Consider the following 16,099-nt stretch of genomic DNA (forward strand, 5'->3'; position numbering starts at 1 on the left):
ACTGGCATAACAAAACCAGATGTTAAAATAGAAGAAGCTCTCCAACACATTCTTGGTTGGAAGATGGAGAGATAGACTCCAAGGAGAGGTGTAGGTGGGAATTTCACTACTGAAAATAATTTGGCAAAGTGGGAATGAAGCTGGGGGGCCAATAATACCATTAGTGAAAATAATCCCACCAAAGATACGTGGCTTTTGCTAGTGCACAATTACACATGCTTCCTCTCACATCCCTTCCTCTTTGCAGAGATGTGCCACAGCCAGATTACTCTGTTTAAATAAATTCAGAAGGTTAAATGCAACTGCCCTGTTTCCCACAGCTGGACCATGGTGAGGGGCAAGGTAGTAAAAACATCTTAGTCTGTCAGCAACAAGCATGCCTTCAGCTCCACAGGGATCATGGTTCTCTTGTACCTCAATTCTTACCCTGAGCTGCAGGACAGAGTCCACTTTTTGGGTAAGAATAATAAAGAAATATCAGCCATGTGCAAAATTGCCAGCATGAACTAATGCTCATTTCTGGAGTGTGTCTAGGTTGGGGACCCATCTTTTGTTGGAAGCTATATGGTAAAAAATTACATTAAATTATTAACACATCAAATTCATGTATGATGTTGATGGCTCTTTTGCAATGCCCTTTATGATGAAGAAATGCCATTCTCTGGATATTTAGTCCACCTGCTTTCCTCACAGAAATCCTCCCAGTAGTCACATATCAAGCTTAATACAGTATTCACAGATTTCACTGGCAGGAATGCAAGATCATAGTACAGATGACTTGGACAAACCTAATGATAGTTTTCAAATACTGCTATCTTTGGCTAGGAGGATTTCTTGTCTGCAAGTCCTTGAGCATCTGTTCCTGAGTTTGAGGATAAGAACCAAAAAAGTGGCACTAGTTCATTTGAGGTATATGGCTTCAATAAAGTATAAAGATAGGTTGTTTAAAGAAAAATAAAAAGCAACTTTCTCAGCAGAATTATTTTCATCACTTCCTACCCACACTCAAAACTAATCTATCCTCTCAACCCACCTGCTTTTTTTTGTTTCCCTGACTGGATGAAATAACACAGCTCGTCTATTCATTCCTCCCACCAACGCATCCAGTATTCCTGGATGTTATTTTAGGTGTGAGCTTCATTTATTATCTGAAGTAATAAGCATAAATCCAGTTTTAAGGAAAATACAGTTTTGTATAAGTCTATTGCATTCCATTCTGTGTGCTCCATCTGCATGTGCAATCTGCTTCTATATTTTCAGCCAGCTTGCATGGGCAGATTAATGCGCACAATTAGAAAGCAACCTCACAGGCGTTCAATAAACTCCTTTCATTATTACACTCAAGAGAGTCCCTTTGGATGTCTATAAAAGCCTAGTTTTCTGCCTGTTAGCTAAATAATTGACAACGCTTAAAATAATCAGGAGCAAATGAACAAAACTAAGACAATTGTGGTGAAAAGAAGCAAACAAAGGATTCTCAAGGCTGCAAATGCTTTTTGTGCAAGCCTTCTTTCATTCTCTTTAGCAACCTGTATTAAAAGTCTGGTCAGGTTTACACTTGCACTTCTGTGGGGAAAATTTGTTGCCAGCCTGCTGTTTGAACCACACATCATAGGGGACTGAAAACTGGCAAGGACACTAGCATTTATCCTGTAAAAATTGATAAATAAATAAAAATTCTGTTTTGATTCAGGTTTTATTCTCCTGCATTTTATGACTTTTGAGAAAACTGCTTTGGCAGGCAAGTGTATATCAGCTTGGTTTGGTGAACCTCCTGCATTGTGTTTGGAATATGCTCTCAGAGACACTCTGGCAAATTCTGTTTCCAGCTCCAAATTCTGAGCAGAATATATTGAGTGTGCACATGTACCCTAGTGCAGTAGTGCCAGGAAATTTTACAGGAATACAACCTTCATAAAATAAAGAGGCATGAATATGTAGCAAAGGGAAAGATGAAGTGACTCAACACTCATCACATACTATTAGAAAGTAACCCTATTTTTTAGACTGCTTTTTCCAATACATAAATAGGTAGGTGGCTATTACAAAAACAGTGTAGATGGGTATTAGAAAAACAGCGGACTCCATCCAACACCACAATTTCTGGAAAGTTGAACACAAATATAATAAAAGCATCTAACTAGAGACCTGAGCTAAAACCGCCTGGTAAGGCACCCTACAGTTCAGACACAGACTCACACAGCCTGCACAGCAAGCCTCTGTAAACACACAGTCATGACATATCCATCCTCGTTACTGTTTAAATGACAACTGTGGTGTGCTAACTAAAGAGGGATGTCCTGAAAAGTCCTGTTCCTTGTTTCCTTTTGGAAAGATGGGCACTCAGTTCTTCCCTCACATGGATTAGCAATTGCAAAGTACAGACTACACGAGTCTCCGTTACCTTCTAATGCTCTCTGACAGAAACACAATCAGGCTTATAATGCAAAATGCATCCAGGGTACCATGACTTAGAAGGAAGGACTTCATTTCATGTGTAAGCAGTTTCTGGTAAAAAGTCAACACATACTTCCCATTTTCTAAATCTGGCATCTGCAGGGGCAGAACCACAGCAAAGCAGTCACCAACAAATCCCTCATGTGCTTCTCCTCTGTTAGCATAAACTACAGTCATCCTGCTATGCAGCAACTTCTCCACCCCAAAGTCTGCTCCTGTGTGCCCTTAAGGCTTTTAATACACAGCAACTTCAGGAGACACCTTGTGAGTTTTTTCTGTTTTAGTCACTGAACAAAGCCTGAGTCCACTAGGGTCAGAGGAGGAGGTGATCCCAAAATTGTGAGGCTTGCAGACTTCTTCATGCCTGTCTAGACTTCATTCTCACAAGGCACAAACACATATTCAAGCAGCTGTGGTAACAGATACAGCTAACTTTCAAGGACCTGTTGTACACAAAGATAACAAAGCTTTCAAGAGATAGGAAAAAACTATTTTCTGTAGACAGCACACAAGGTTACAGACAATCTTTCTTTTTAGCACTCACTTCATGTTAGACCCTTTGAAAAGGGATTTCAGTGAGAAGTTCTTGTTTTTAATAGTGAAAGGAATTTAATCAGAAAAACTAAATTCTGGGCAGCATCATACTTTATTGTCAGAGTGTGTTAATGACATGAGAATCTTAAGTGCCTTTCCTTATCAAATAAAAGGGACACTTCATGCAGGAGAGGTACTGATTGGGCTGTACCCCTTGGAGGCTGATACAGCTGGAGGTGGTGATCAATTTTAAGGTTTCCCAGTTAATGAGACTGCTGGTAGGCATTGATCTCCTCAGGAAAATTGTGATGTTGCAGCTACAGATCTTACAGAGGACAGACTAACAAGGGAGCTTATCTTTTGAAATGGCTCTATAGGCCATGACTTTGCAGAGGTCACTGCTTTATATGCAGCACATGACCTTCCTTCTCCCATTCCCAGCAGGCAGTGGAGATCAAAATACTCCAGCAGAGACAGTGAGGAAAGGGGCACAACCTCATATTTGTTCTCTTCGCCTCTAGACGAAGGGTCTTAGAGGAAGGAAGTAATGAGTCACTCATTTTCGCATGGTAGGCAAAAGCAGATCTCTAAATACCAAGCACTTCTATGTGAACGTGTCACTAATAACCAGCAGTACTTCAATGGAGGAACTTCACAAAATCTGAAATCTCACACAGACACTTTTCATTACTCTTGGGTGCTGCGCTCCTTAAAGCCAACGTCTCTTAGCAATGCATCCTCAACAACCTCCAGTGGTACACCATCCTCTTCCTGTGCTCACCAGAGAATTCCTTCAGACCAAGAAAGGCACTAGTGTCACTGTGTCTGCTGAGAAATATATTCTATGAAGGTAGCTCACTGTCCAGCTGCAGGTTGAGCTCTGAGGGGCTGGAACCTGAGCCCAAGGCAAAAGGCCATGAATTGCCAACCTTTTGCATAACCAAGGGCCTGAGGACCTGTCACATAGCCAGGAGAATGGATACTGGGAGAAACAACAGGAGCTGACAACCCCCAGACTTCCCTGTGCTTAGACTGGTGAGGCGATAAAAGCCCATGGGTTCCTTTGTTCAGAGTTCCTACTTGGATGCACAAGCTCAAGCTGCTATTTTATTATTTAGTTATTGCACCATGATTAAATTATTTTAAGTATCTGGACATCTGAGACAATGCAACAGGAAACCTGGCTTGAACCTGGTGTGAATGTGGGGGTGTGGCTGCAAAGGGGCCTCAGTCCCAGCTCAGGTGGTGCGAGGGTGACTGACAGAGTGGGTCCTGGATGGCCAGACAGGAAAGTTTCCTGAGCATTGAAGCATGGGAGGGCTTTGCTTAACCAAAATTGCATTCACTGGAGGTAGGTTTTCAGCTTGCTTCCTCCAGGGGAAGCATTTACAGTGCCCTCCTGGTGTATGTTCAATACATAGCACATACAAATAAAGTTCTGATAGTTGAACTCAAGCAATGGAGTTTGAGACACTCTAGTGATGAGTCCATCTTCACTTTCAGTTGCATCAGAGATGACAGAATGGCACCAGGTGCCCAGGCAGCCAGAGCTCCTGCACCACCTGGGGACTACCTGACTGCCCACATAGAATCATTTGTGCTCTACAATCATCAGGTCCAACCATTAATGCAGCACTACCAAGTCCAGCACACAACCATTTCCCTAAGCATCACATGTACAGGTTTTCAAATAACACCAGGGATGGTGACTCAGCCACTTCCCTGGGCTGCCTGTTCCGATGCTTGGCCACTCTTTGGGTGAAGGAATTTTTCATATGTGGCCATTTCCTGTTTTCCTGTCTTTCAGAGGCTTTGGACCTGGTTTTGCAAAACCAAATTTAGTTTTAATGGAAAAGAACACTCAACAGCAGAATTCATTTCACCCTAAGCAAAAAAAAATAAAGACAGAGAGGATGAAGAAAGGGAGGAGGTATGTGTCATTCATAACTGAATATGCTTTAAGATAAGAAATCAGATTAAATGGGACGCCAAGAACCCTGACAACCCCCTGAGGAAAAGCAAGGCCCATAACTGAGGACCTGGCACAGCAAAGATCTGATGTGTATGTCATTGATTTAGGCTCAAAGAGAATCAAAATGTCTAGTCTGTCAGAAACAAGTAGAGATCTAAAGTTGTGAGGTCTTCAGAATTCCTGAGGAATCAAGGTGTGTGTGGGTGTGTGTAGGCGTGTGTGTAGGCATCCACACCAGGATAAACAGCAAGCCAAACACCAATATCTAGAGACAAATACTGGCAACATGTTAAGGGAAAGAGCTATGCCTAAAGCCAAATGGGAAGAAACAAAAGGAAAAATACAAGAAAAGCTGGAATCAGCGACAAAGCACTAAAATGTCTGTAGCTCAGAGAACATAGTCTGGGCAAATGATGAAGGAACTGGAACTAGCATGGGACAGAAAGGATTTCTTTAAAGGTCACATAGGAGGAAAAAGCAATCAATCAGGCTACTAATACTGGTGAGTAATTTCAGAAGCCAAAGATAAAAAAGGTAAAGGTAACTAAACAACATAGTGTGTTAATTATGTGATAGAATCAGTTTAGATCAGTTAAAAACAAATAAATGGGGGTAGAGTGAATGGGCAAGGCAGGAACTTCACTGCCAATGGAATTAATTATAGCAGGACTTAGGCCGTAGCTAAAACTAACATTAAGGAGGGATTCTTGGGAAATAAGTCTTTACAACAGATCTCCATATTTAAGTAGGACTATGCTAAACTAAATAGAGGAAGTCCTCATTATTTACATGTGGGTTAGACATCTTTATTAATCAACAAAATAAATGGGTGGAGATGTAATTTAGATTCTGTTTTGATAATTAATCTTGGATTGAATGGTTATGTATCGATTCTGTTAGAAAACGAAAGCACAAGGTAATTTTATAATTCACAACTTTCATTTCAAAGTGTATGTTTTAGAAAGCTAAGAGAGGTCTACAGGACAAAATTTCTCACAGAAAGGTGTGGAGGAGGTTTGAATATTTCACAGAATCATAAAATCATTGAGTTTGGAAGGGATCTCTGGGTGTCATCTTGTCCTACCCTCTACTCAAGCGGAGCCACCTTGAGACAGCTGCCCAAAACTTTTGTATATGTCCAAGGATGGAGAATCCACAACCTGCCTGGGTAACCTGTTCTCATGTCCAGCCACTCTCAGGATAAAAAAATGTTCAGTTGGAACCTCTTGTGGTTCAATTTTTGCCCATTGTCTTGAAGTCAATCAAGTCAAAAACTGAAAAAAATAGCAACAGAAACCAAATCTTTTCTGAGCCCCAAACCAGGAAAAAAAAAATCAAACAAATAAGATAATATTAAATAATAATTAAAAACCCAAACAAACAAAACAGAAGGACAAGTAGATAAGGAATTTTAGGTAATAGGTTTCAGATTTTACTTACTACTTTTGATCTTCAAGAAGCATCTCTCTTCTTTGCATTTCTTCTTGTCTTTTTTTAACTTCAAGTCTTTCTGCCTAGAGCATTAAAACCAGGAAAAAATACTTGAGGTTTACAAAAAGCCAAAACCAAACATCATTTATTTCAATTCCAATATTTCAGTATTCTGGTTTTTAAAAGATATATAGCAGATACGTACAGAAGTGACACAATCTCAAATTTAAAAGTATTCACTCATGAACAAACATCTCCTAGACAAGAGACCTGTTTAAATTAGAAAATGACCTGGTGCTCCTAGTACCCATGTATCCAAAAGGCCTAGTGAGCCTTCACTGCTGTCATGTCACAGCCCTGCTGAGGGACATCTCGGGGAGCATCTGATGCAGCCTTGGTCCTTGCAAGAAGGTAGAAGGCCTAAACCACTGCACCAAAGCAGATGATAGTCCTGTGGCACTGACAGTGCAGTGATGTGAGTACATGTAGCCCACAGACCTGACCTGCAGGAGCATTAGGTACTGGATAGTTGAATACATGCTAAGGCGGATGAAAGTGGAAGACATTTGTACTTTACCAACATTCTTCTGCCTCAGATACCATATCTGGTGCAAGAGCCAACCAAATCCTTGACACATAAAACTCTTCTGTAAATCTGGATACCACACAAATGATTAAGTCTTTTAATACAAAATTGCGCATAATTTCCAACATGCAGTTCAAGCTAAATTCCCATGAAAAGAAGGCCAGCCAAATTTTTGTTTTGGCCATAGGATGCAGTTAGGTCCAGAGGGAAGAGCAGTTAAAAGGCAGTTCAGTGTATGAAAAGCAGAAATTAGAAGCGGCAACCCGAGATTTCAGCCTGCTATATTTCAACTCCCACACTGCAGTTGGTGGGGGGATGCTCCAGTAAGAGCTCCCAGGAAATGATCACAACAATTCGCATGTGGAGCAAAATACAGCCTCGGATTGTCACTCTGCTTGTTGCCCACCTTCAAAATGAAAAAAGGCAATTGCTTGGTAACCCAGCAACCAGACATTGCTCTGAACAAAGTTCCCTGGAAATTTCAGACAATACCTTGCAGACATGAGGAGGGAAATGTAGGTGAAAATGGCCCCTGTGGCTAGAGCCCCAAATCAGGGAGAGAACACTGCCTGACCAGAGGTACTTTGCAAGGAGAGGGAGAGCAGGGAGGGAGAAACTTGTAAGGGGGTAAGGGGTGTTAAGAATAGAGCTGAAACTCCCATTTCCATAATCTTCTTCCTGTCCTGCAATGAAAAACCTTCCAGAAAAATTACAATTCTACTGGCAATTACTCAATTTCTTTGCCTTTAGCAATTTCAGGATGCGTATTTTTTAATTGGATAAAGAATGACTGTCTGAAAGAGATTTGCAAAACAAGTGCAAATTCCTCCTTTGCATGCATTGGATTAAGAAAAAAAAATCCTTTCAGATGTCTGCAGATAGGAAAAGAGCCACTATGTTGTGTGATGATATAAACTGCTGGAAGGCGAAAGACTTTGATGCTGTTATTTGGAAAAAGGCAGTGAGAAATAAACAAAGGAGGAAGGCGAATCTCTGAAAAAGATCTCCTGTTGTTCACTCATTTGACAGGCAGAGACAGTGACAGAATGTATCACATACTGACGCAATTCAAAAATTTAACCAAACTGTAGTAAGGAGCATCACTACACAGTATGGGTGATTTTAGTGTTCAGGGGATACATTGTTTGCTCTTAACCTAGACACAGTTAATGTTTTAGGCAAAAAAACTCCCACTCATTTATGCAGTTTCACAGCTTAAAGGAAAAGAAAGGAAAGTGGCAGAAAAGAAATCTTATGACTTGTGTTATTGGCAAAGGTGATGCTGGTACACTCGAGGTACCAGCCATAGCTCCCAGGATTTTCCCCAATACTGCCAAATACTGCAAGCTAATGCCTTCACCTCTGAAAAAGTATTGGATGTGGGATCCACCATCATCTTGCAAGGCTCATGAAAGTTTAAAAAAAGAAATTCAAAAAGTTCCAAAAAAGTCTAAAGCTCGTGGGGCTTGTTGTGGTCTAGCTCCTAGCTAGTGATATCTAGAGAATGGTGATATTAACTTTGATAAATACAAACCTTCAGTAGCAACCCTGTCTCCCACTAGATGAAAAAATAAAGGAATATCCTGCAGCTGCTCTACCACCAAAATGGTACCTGAAGAAAACTCCAGCATATTAAAATTACTCACTTGTGGCTGGCATGGCTATTTTTCACTCTGGAAGTTTACTCTAGGACACCTGCTTAAGGATGCACACAAGTGACAGGCAACAGGACGGGGGCATTCTCTAATGACAATGTATCAATAGACATTGCCAAAGCACTCCACATTTGGCACCATGTTCAAAAAGCCAAGTGTGGAACAGCTGTGATATTGAAGGTAAACATGTTGAAAAATGTTAGCAGAAGGTCTGAAAAGTGCTTGGTTTTAACAAATTCCTGAAAAAAGGCCGCTCATGCTGATTAACACAGTCAAATTAAAGAGCACATAATTTGATAAAAATAAAACTAAATTACAGCTTATCCTAAATAAGACAGTTTCTGAAGATGGCAGGATACTGTTTACTACATAATGTAAGAGAAAAAAAACATTGCATGCAGTGGAATTGCTCTGAGCTTTTTCACTTCATATTGTTTGAATCTCCTAATACTTAGTCAAGACTTAAACTATACAAGGGAAGACTAAAGGCAGGGTAACAGCAATAGAAATTCAGTGACAGGAAACAGAAATATCTGTTGCACTGGAGTCATCCAATTTTACATACAACACAAGTGATAAAAGTTTAAGAAATAAGAAGGCCAGTATAAGCTGCTTGCTTATTTTTTGGGGAACTTTGACAGTCCTTTCACCCAATAGACACAAAGGAAATTATGATCCAATCTGGTCAAACACTGTGATGTGAAGGGCTGCACAAAAGATACCAACTCCAGATATCTACTACTAATGAGCAAATAATAAAAAAAACCTACCTCTCATGTACTCCAACACTTTCTGTGGATTAGACACGCATCTCAGAATCAGGGAAAAATACAGAAAAAGGGAATTCCCTGCTCATGTTACAAAGCCTTTTCCAAATTATTTCACTCAGCACTCCGATCATTAGCTTTGAATACCCAACCTCAGGCAGCCCACGCTTACCCCATGAACAAACCCCAACAATCCAGGACAAACTGCCTGTCAGGAAGTGCGCGGGAGACCTGAGTATTTGTTTGCACAAGGTGGCCCTGTGGAGCATAGAATGAAGAATCTTTCCTCTCTCTGGAAGCTGGAGAGAGACAAGGTAGAGGCCAAGCTGGTCTTCCAGCAGCTAATAACCCTATGGTTAACTAAGACAGGCAGGTGGACTCGTAAAGATAGTAAAGCAGACCTTCTGTATTTGGGTAATGCTTTGGCAGACACAGTTTTCACTTGTTCACAAAGATAATGGGAAAGGGGATGCTGCTTTTCTCTGCAAAACCAGCATTAAAACAGTAACATCGACAGATCCTAAGTTCACAAGCAGCACTGGCTTACAGTACATTATCCTTACAATCAAGGAAGAACTGAGCTGAGTGTCAGCACCCGTTCTAGTCATCACACATTAGTCTGTAGGGCTTCACCATTCAGTCTATTGGCAAAGAAGCCTTCCAGCTGTGAAAGTTCCAGGGCTCCTGCTGATAAAGCTGGCTAGCTATTATCTCCTCTCAGACTGTCACACAATTTGGTTTTTATTGAATGAATAATAACCTTAAGCAAAAGAAGGGCTGGCCAGCAAGGAAAGACGGCCTGTGAACTTGCAGAAAGACATGCTCTCAGCCAATGCCCTACAGGTGCAGTTGAATACAAATCTATCACTTCAAATAAAAAGCTCCTTTCCTTTGGTAAACAGAGCCCAGCGCTGGTTGTACAGCACCAATAGGATCAGTGTCATTCTCAGGTCTTAGGAGCCTTTCATCTGTAGACAGGGTGAGATAGCCAAATTGACACCTTCTGGTGGCTTCTTAGCATGCTCTTCTTAAACACAAGGTTGAATTTTTAATACCTAATCATCTTCCACGAAGAAATTTCTATCAGCTCTATCATTATTGTGGAAGACAATCTGAATAAACAAATTCAAACTAAGAGTTCCCTTTCACGCACCTCTGTTTTGTTCAATTGTTTTGTGGGTATATGTTTATTTAGTCAAATTAGACAGTCTGTTTGGCAAAGATGCTTGCTGTGATGTTGCATCCTCCTTCAGAAAATAATGGATACTTACAGTTTTACTATCTACAACATCTATAAAGATTTTATAATCTGTGGGAGTGAAGGTAAGGAAATTAAAGAGCATGAAAACAAACCTGATACATCAATATATTTTCCAGGTATAACTAGAAATTATAGCAGTCTTGTAACATTTTTCTTGTCCAATGGCCATGGGCAAACAACATATATTAAATAATTAATGTGCTCTCTTCCACTGCTAACCATCACTGCATCTTGAGCTATACATGAGATGGTAACGTTAAGCTAATGACATTTTCAGGTAATAATATTTATTGCCCCTGTGAGGTGTTGTGTATGGGCTCATGCCCGAGGTATAATACTAACTACTGAGAGACCAGGAACGGACTAACCCTTACCTAGAGGCAATTACAGTTGTTTTTGCTTATGCATGCCTTTGTATGCCAATCAGTATCGATGACTTTTTAATTAACTCTCAACATTCAGCCTCTGCACAGAAAGTAATTTTTACTGTTGCGGAGACAAAATTTGCAAACCTGAAATCTCCTTTTCTCTCCTTGTTAATGAGCACATCAGTATTACGCTCCCTCCCCTTTAATTTTTCATTTAAATTCCACACTGCATTCTCAAGCAAGTATTACTTGGTTGCCACCAAGGAGACACAAATGAACTTTTACAAAGGCTGTGCAGCACAAAGGACAAGAAGATGCTTTGTGAGAATAACTAGGGAAAGCAAACAAATTCAAAATAAAAAAATAAATTTTGAAACTGAGCTATCATTAGTGTCAATCATATGGAGAATATTAGAAGGAAGAGTGATCTGACCTATTAGCAAGACACTTGTGTTCGCAGGCTGTAGAAGGGCTGGAGGGGCAGTTGAATTTCAGGGTGCTCTTAGTACAAAGCAGGTAGACTACACTGACCTTTCCATGATCTGGATATCTTTTCCAACCTGACAGGCTAGATTTTCTAGTATTCCCATGTGCACAGGCAGTTATGGATTTCTGTAAGGTCTTTGTGCCAACTGCTACAATCCAATCTTAGAGAGGGAGCTCATGCCAAAGTGAACCATATAACCTGCACACAATGTCACTCCTGACCTTTGTGTTCTCCCCTTCTGCTAACTCTGCCAGATAGATACAACTGAAAGTCTGGAGTTTCTGATGAGCCAAAGGAACACTCAAGCCCCCGAAAACTCCAGGCAGGCATTCTTCAGTCAGCTACAAAGAGGAGGAGGAGGAAGAGGAGGACTACTTTTCCTAATTCCTCAATACCACCCAGGGCTACTGTTTAATTTATTTAGCCAGCTCCATATAGTTCCGCAAAATCAGTCATCAAGACGTGAACTGTTATATGTCTTCAAATCTGCAGTAACCAGATTTACCTTTTCTCTCTGAATTGCTTTCTTTTTCAAGATTTCAGCTTCTTCAGCTGCCTTCTTTGCTTTTATATACTCTTCTCTCTTGTGCTGTGTGACATAAACATGGGAAGTTATTTTACATATTTATATATACCAGGAACATATAAGGGAACTTGATTGCTATAATGTACGTCTTTCAAATCTAAAGTGTGTTAGCGGAAAGTTTCTGGATGTTTTTCCCCTAGAATAAGAAACTGAATAATGCAGGCTGCACAACAGCTACTCCAATATTGGCTTTAAGAAGGCTGAGAAATCTAGGACTGATAAATGGGCATCCATGCAAGGACTCACACAGCTGATTGATAACTTACAAGCATTTATACCTCTTGTAGCAAGAACAACATTTCCACATAAGCACGGGACAGGGTGGTACATTGATCAATTAGTCCAAGCGTAAGCAGCATGCCGGAAGATACAGCACAGCATTTAAGTCGCTTTACAACTGTTCTGGTTGTTATTTGAGATATCATCTGTGATACAGATTGCTACATATTTATGGAAAGATTTCTCATTTTCTTTGGTGCAGAACATTAGGTGCTGATTTTCTGCTGCTTCTTTCAAGTTTTGTGACTTTCTCCTGTCAAGCAGCTGTGAGTTCATTTTTTAGTCATACAAAACACTATAGGAAAAATTTTCTTTTGAGTTCTAAAAATAAACAAACACATTTATTCTTACTGACCTTTTTCTGGTATTTAGATTGCATGAGAATCATTTGCTGGTTTTGTCTTACTTGAGTCTCTGATTCGTTTCCACCTTAAAAAAAGCAAAAAAATATAAATGACACTTTGTATGCACATTTTAAGTACAAATGCCGGTCATTTCAGAATACAGCAATATAACGGATTGGATGTATGCATATACAGGAAATTTTTCATAATTACAGTAGCTGCCTGACATTAAAGAGAACAGATAGGAGACCTTTTTGATAATTTTTTTCATCCATCAAAAGCACTTGCCTCTTATTTACAGAGCACCCATTGTATCATCCACTCTACCAACAAATATGTTCCTACAATATATGATTGGTTTACTGAGGAACTATTCAATTTTCAGAAAATCAGTCATGCTTTGCAGGTAAGTTTTCATTTTCGCATCCAGCTATCCCACCTTTGCTCAGTTTGTCACACACATACAGTCAGATAGTCTATTGCTCAAAAGTTTCTCTTTTTTCAAACTTAGGATTTGAGACTCTGCCAGCTCTAATGGGATGCTATCATTTTAATATTTTCTAAGTAATGTCTTGGGGCTGAAGGAAGAATCCCCTTTCTGAAATGGAAGTAAAAGCCTTTTTCCACAGACCTCACATTCATATCCAGGTGGTAGAAGGTGTCCTTTTCCAAAGCCATGGATTCTCTTTTGTGAATATCTAAAGCTCTAGCCATAATGTTCAGCCTTCAATAAAAAGAAACAAAACCCCCAGAAACAAAAAAAACCACCAAAAACAAAGAAAATGATACTAGGTCTTAAGGGATGGAGGGAGTGACTTCGATTCTATTATTCTGCTCTATTTTCCGAAGTATTTTATTGCCATAGAAAAGGAAATAACTTATTCCCTTCTGTTGTTGCAAAAAATAACAGCAGCCTTCACTCCATTCTGAGGATGGGGGCTCTATTTTCCCAGTTTATTGTTCTCATGAGAAATTCCCCTCTATGTGACTCCTAATTCTATAGAAGCAGCTGGACCAATCTGTGCTACCTTAGGTATCCTGATATCCTGGGCTGTACCAAAAGCAGCGTGGGCAGCCAGTCAAGGGAGTGTCTTCTGCCCTATTGTTCTGCTCTGGTGAGACCCCACCTGCAGTGCTGCATCCAGCTCTGGAGTCCTCAATCTAAGAAGGACGTGGACCTGCTGGATTGAGTCCATAGGAGGGCCCCAAAGATGATCACAGGGCTGGAACACCTCTCCTGTGAAGACAGGCTGAGAGAGCCAGGATTGTTCCCACAGGAGAGGAGAAGGCTTCAGGGGAGACCTCCTGGCAGCCTTTCAGTACCTGAAGGGGCCTACAAGAGAGCTGGAGAGAAAATTTATGCAAGAGCACACAGTAGTAAGACAAGGAGGAATGGCTTTAAACTGAAAGAGGAGACATTTAGATTGAATATAATAAAGAAATGTTTCACTACGAGGTGCTGAGATACTGGCACAGATTGCCCAGAGAAGCTGTGGATGTCCCATCTCTGGAAATGCTCAAGGCCAGGTTTGATTACGTTTTGAGCAACCTGGTCTAGTGGAAGGTGTCCCTACCCCTGGCAGGGAGGTTAAAATTAAATTATATTAAGGTTTCCTTCAGACCCAAACCATTCTATGAAATGTAAGACAACTATACTAGGCTTTTCAGGAGGGATGACTCTGTCCAAAAGTAGCTCTCTCCTTTTACTAATGGAAGGTAACTAATCTTTAGGAGCTTTTGTGACATTCAGTGAATGGGAGATCAATTCCCTAAGTGTGGCAACATTTCTATGGACACAAATAAATCCCTAAGGTAAGTTCTCAAGAGAGGGTGGCCATGCAGTATACAAGCAATAAGCTTAGAGCAGTAATAAGCACACAGCTGGCATTGTAGAGCGTCTCTTCCCCAGGTCCATAAAATAAAACTACTGCTAAACAGGTTTTGAAACCTCTTGGATGTCTAATCTTTCTCTACTTTTAGCCTCTTATTGACAACATTTCTTTTATGCATTGTAGTGTTTTTGCTGGTACTGGTGGACATTGTCTTGGAACAAATATTTTTCCAATCATTATTAGGAATTGTCTATAGCCTTTCAGCCAGGTTTAATTCATTCAAGTTGGCTTGGCTATAACACGTCAAACACTTCACTGAAGCCAAAGGGTGTTGTGATCATATAAATATTGCCAGAAAAGAGACTGTTGCATTTATCAGGCATGATTTGTTGCTCCACTTGTCCTCTCCACAGAGGAGAGCAGAACTTACATCCTTCATTGCTCTCACCTCTCCATGATGCCTGAAAGTTTATTACAGAGTTGAAACCCAGAATACTTATTTCCCTATGGAAAGCACAAGTGTTAAAAAACTTCAACTTTAAAAAACTTCAACTTTAAGGAACTTCAACTTTAAGGAACTTCAACTTTATTTAGAGATTTGAATTAGATGTGTAATCCCTTAAAATGACTCTGAGAAAATAACACGATACTTTTTTCCTTTAATGAGTACCTACAGCAGTGAAATTAGAGATGCCGTTTTAGCTCCAAATTTGTCCCTGTGTGAATGATATGTTCTAATAATCTTTGCACCTCAGTTCTTTTCAGAGGCACGGAACACAGGTGCCTGTGTCTCAGTCTCAGGAGTCTAAGTGGCAGCTAGAGAGTGACTAATGACATCATATTTTCTTACTTTTTTTTTTTTCCCTCTTAAGTTGCTTCTTTGTCAAGATGGATGTGGGGCGAGAAGTTCAGACTCCCATCACTCAGTCACTGAAGCTTTAAGGGACACCCTCAGTCATGCAGCCAGCACACACAAACCACTCTTTTTTTTTTTTCAGATGTCACTTTCTTCAGCAAAAAAGCTCTGTGGTCTTCTTGTGACAGAAGTATGTCTTCCAGGAGCTACTCACAAGCAAGAGGCCGATGTTCCACCTGAACTCACAAAGACTGTGGCCATACAACTGCACGTGATGGCAGGAATACAGGGCATTGCCACCACTGCAAAGAACTGTGACTCAGCTGCAGAGCAGAACAGGTGGGACCAGCATCACCTTGAGCCAAAAATCACCTCTGGGTTGGAGTCAGTTCAAATTCCACCGCTGTCTATTTTTATGCACTGTACACCACCACAAACTTGTGTAGCCTGGCAGAGAAAGAACTTAATTTGCAGGTCAAAGCAGAACACATCCTGCCCTGTGTACCCCAAATTCTCCTACAACAGCCACAGTAAGGAAGGGCAGCTCTTCTTCTCTAAAACTTTTTTAAACTAAGTCTGAAATGTCACTAAATTCAATACTTTAGTGTGGTTGCAATTCAAGATATCTTCTACACTTTCCCTCACCCATCTAGAAAACCTCTTGGTTATCTTGGCAAACACATC

At 40.4% G+C, this 16,099-nt stretch overlaps 1 protein-coding gene across 2 annotated transcripts in view; it reads right to left on the reverse strand.

Annotated features, from left to right (window-relative positions):
• The window catches only part of EPSTI1 (epithelial stromal interaction 1), a 55,089-nt gene that overhangs the window by 25,936 nt on the left and 13,054 nt on the right, over positions 1 to 16,099 (reverse strand). For both annotated transcript variants that reach the window (XM_015645931.2, XM_015645923.2), the window contains exons 4-6: positions 12,739 to 12,812; positions 12,024 to 12,107; positions 6,404 to 6,477 (exon numbers count right to left, since the gene is read on the reverse strand). In XM_015645931.2, coding sequence (XP_015501417.1) covers positions 6,404 to 6,477; positions 12,024 to 12,107; positions 12,739 to 12,812 — 232 coding nt within the window. The remainder of the gene's footprint in view (positions 1 to 6,403; positions 6,478 to 12,023; positions 12,108 to 12,738; positions 12,813 to 16,099) is intronic.

Source organism: Parus major, chromosome 1 (assembly GCF_001522545.3).
Source record: "Parus major isolate Abel chromosome 1, Parus_major1.1, whole genome shotgun sequence".
Lineage (NCBI taxonomy): Eukaryota > Metazoa > Chordata > Aves > Passeriformes > Paridae > Parus > Parus major.